Source organism: Sinocyclocheilus anshuiensis, unplaced genomic scaffold (assembly GCF_001515605.1).
Source record: "Sinocyclocheilus anshuiensis isolate Anshui unplaced genomic scaffold, SAMN03320099.WGS_v1.1 scaffold3329, whole genome shotgun sequence".
In the NCBI taxonomy this organism is placed as follows: Eukaryota; Metazoa; Chordata; class Actinopteri; order Cypriniformes; family Cyprinidae; genus Sinocyclocheilus; species Sinocyclocheilus anshuiensis.
In genome coordinates, this window is record NW_015557070.1 from 207,633 (window position 1) to 209,524 (window position 1,892).

A 1,892-nucleotide genomic window follows, 5' to 3' on the forward strand; every position below is an offset into this window, starting at 1 on the left:
AGTGAGTGAGTGAGTGAGTGAGTGAGTGAGTGAGTGAGTGAGTGAGTGAGTGAGTGAGTGAGTGAGTGAGTGAGTGAGTGAGTGAGTGAGTGAGTGAGTGAGTGAGTGAGTGAGTGAGTGAGTGAGTGAGTGAGTGAGTGAGTGAGTGAGTGAGTGAGTGAGTGAGTGAGTGAGTGAGTGAGTGAGTGAGTGAGTGAGTGAGTGAGTGAGTGAGTGAGTGAGTGAGTGAGTGAGTGAGTGAGTGAGTGAGTGAGTGAGTGAGTGAGTGAGTGAGTGAGTGAGTGAGTGAGTGAGTGAGTGAGTGAGTGAGTGAGTGTGTGTGTGTGTGTGTCTGTGTGAGTGAGTGTGTGTCTGTGTGTCTGTGTGAGTGAGTGTGTGTGTGTGTGAGGTCAGGGCTGGGTAAAGAGTTCCTCGTACTCCTCTTCAAAACACACTCGTTTGAGTCTCTCCAGAGAGACCAGTGTAAGAGCTCCCTGAAACACACGCCAACACACCAGAAATCATCAACACAGCTCCAGCACAACACTCATGTGTTTAATTACAGCAGCTACAGACCCAGGTAAAGATGGAGAAGAAGGAGAAGGTGATGGCGGCCCGCGCCGCGTCTGCACCCGACCGCAGCGGGTTGTCCTCTGGTTTGGCCACCTGCCACTGATTGGCCAAGAAACAGAAGCCCACGAACCAAACGAAGGACCAGAACGCTGGAACAGACAGACATCGACACACAGAGACTGTAAGAGACCGACGACACACCACAGTCACTGGAAAAAAATTAGTTGTAAAACAAAGATTACTGGAGTACTGTTTACAAGAAAATACTGCTTCAGTCATTCTACTTAAATTTCATGTTTAATTTAATGCACTACTTGCTGTTTCTTTTTTGAGTGAATATTGTTTCAAAGTATTTTAGTGTATATCCTGTGTTTGTGTATATGAACATAATAATTTCCTAATAATCTGTAATCATTATTGTGGTTTACTGTGTAAACTGTATTCCCAGCTAATGTTCTCACAATTTTCCCTAACACTAATTATATAAATGCTAGGACCAGTGCTGTAGTCGGGGCCATACGCAAGTATACGCCGTATGCTTACTTTTCCCCGGGATGTTTGCGTATTACGACTTCTAAGGATCAGTATTCGCGTATACCCTCGGTATACCCACTTGTTTTGCTGCTTCGCAAGTCCGTAATCTACTGTCATGTAGCTTCCCCTTTAATGGTGTCCCATACTGCTGTGTGAAATTCGTGATTCTTTGTAATTGGTGCAATATCACTTCTGTCATTCAACGCCGCTCATTGTCGCTCGCGCTCGGTGTTTTGAGCCGCACTGAGCGCAGTTCTCGTGCTGCAACAGTGGATACACGCCGTAAGGAAATATGGTAGTGAGTGCACGGATTTGAGTGGAGGCATTCTCTCGTTAGTAGCCTATCGAAAAAGGAAGCCCAATATGATAGTGCGGCCACGACGTGAAACAATTACTTTCGAATATTTTTACTAACACCCCGACCCGAGCCTCCGTTACATAAAATATAGATCTAACAGAGGAATGAGCCGTATGCAGTTACTGAAGAGAGAGAGAGAGAGAGAGCAGAAGAGAGCGCATTAATGTGAATTGCTCGCATATGACCGGCTTTCCCAAAACTATTTTATTGATAAAGTCTTTGTGTGTGTAAGAGAGAGAACACGCTGTCCAACAATTAATGCCACGGATCCCCAAATATAATCCCTTAGTCACTATAGTTTTGTCTGTTAACTTAGCTGAGTATTAAACTGCTAGCAACTGTTAGGCTATCAGGAGCACCCCATTATTATCATGTCAGAATACTGTATGCTAAAGGACATCATACTGTAAAGTAACATTAATACATTTAGCAGACAGATATTCGCATG

At 44.5% G+C, this 1,892-nt stretch overlaps 1 protein-coding gene across 1 annotated transcript in view; it reads right to left on the reverse strand.

Annotated features, from left to right (window-relative positions):
• Nucleotides 1-329: 329 nt before the first annotated feature.
• syngr1b (synaptogyrin 1b) overlaps nt 330-1,892 on the reverse strand; it is a 6,049-nt gene continuing 4,486 nt past the window's right edge. Inside the window, exons 3-4 of the mRNA XM_016471364.1 lie at nt 556-701; nt 330-473 (exon numbers count right to left, since the gene is read on the reverse strand). Coding sequence (XP_016326850.1) covers nt 390-473; nt 556-701 — 230 coding nt within the window. The 3' untranslated portion in view covers nt 330-389. The remainder of the gene's footprint in view (nt 474-555; nt 702-1,892) is intronic.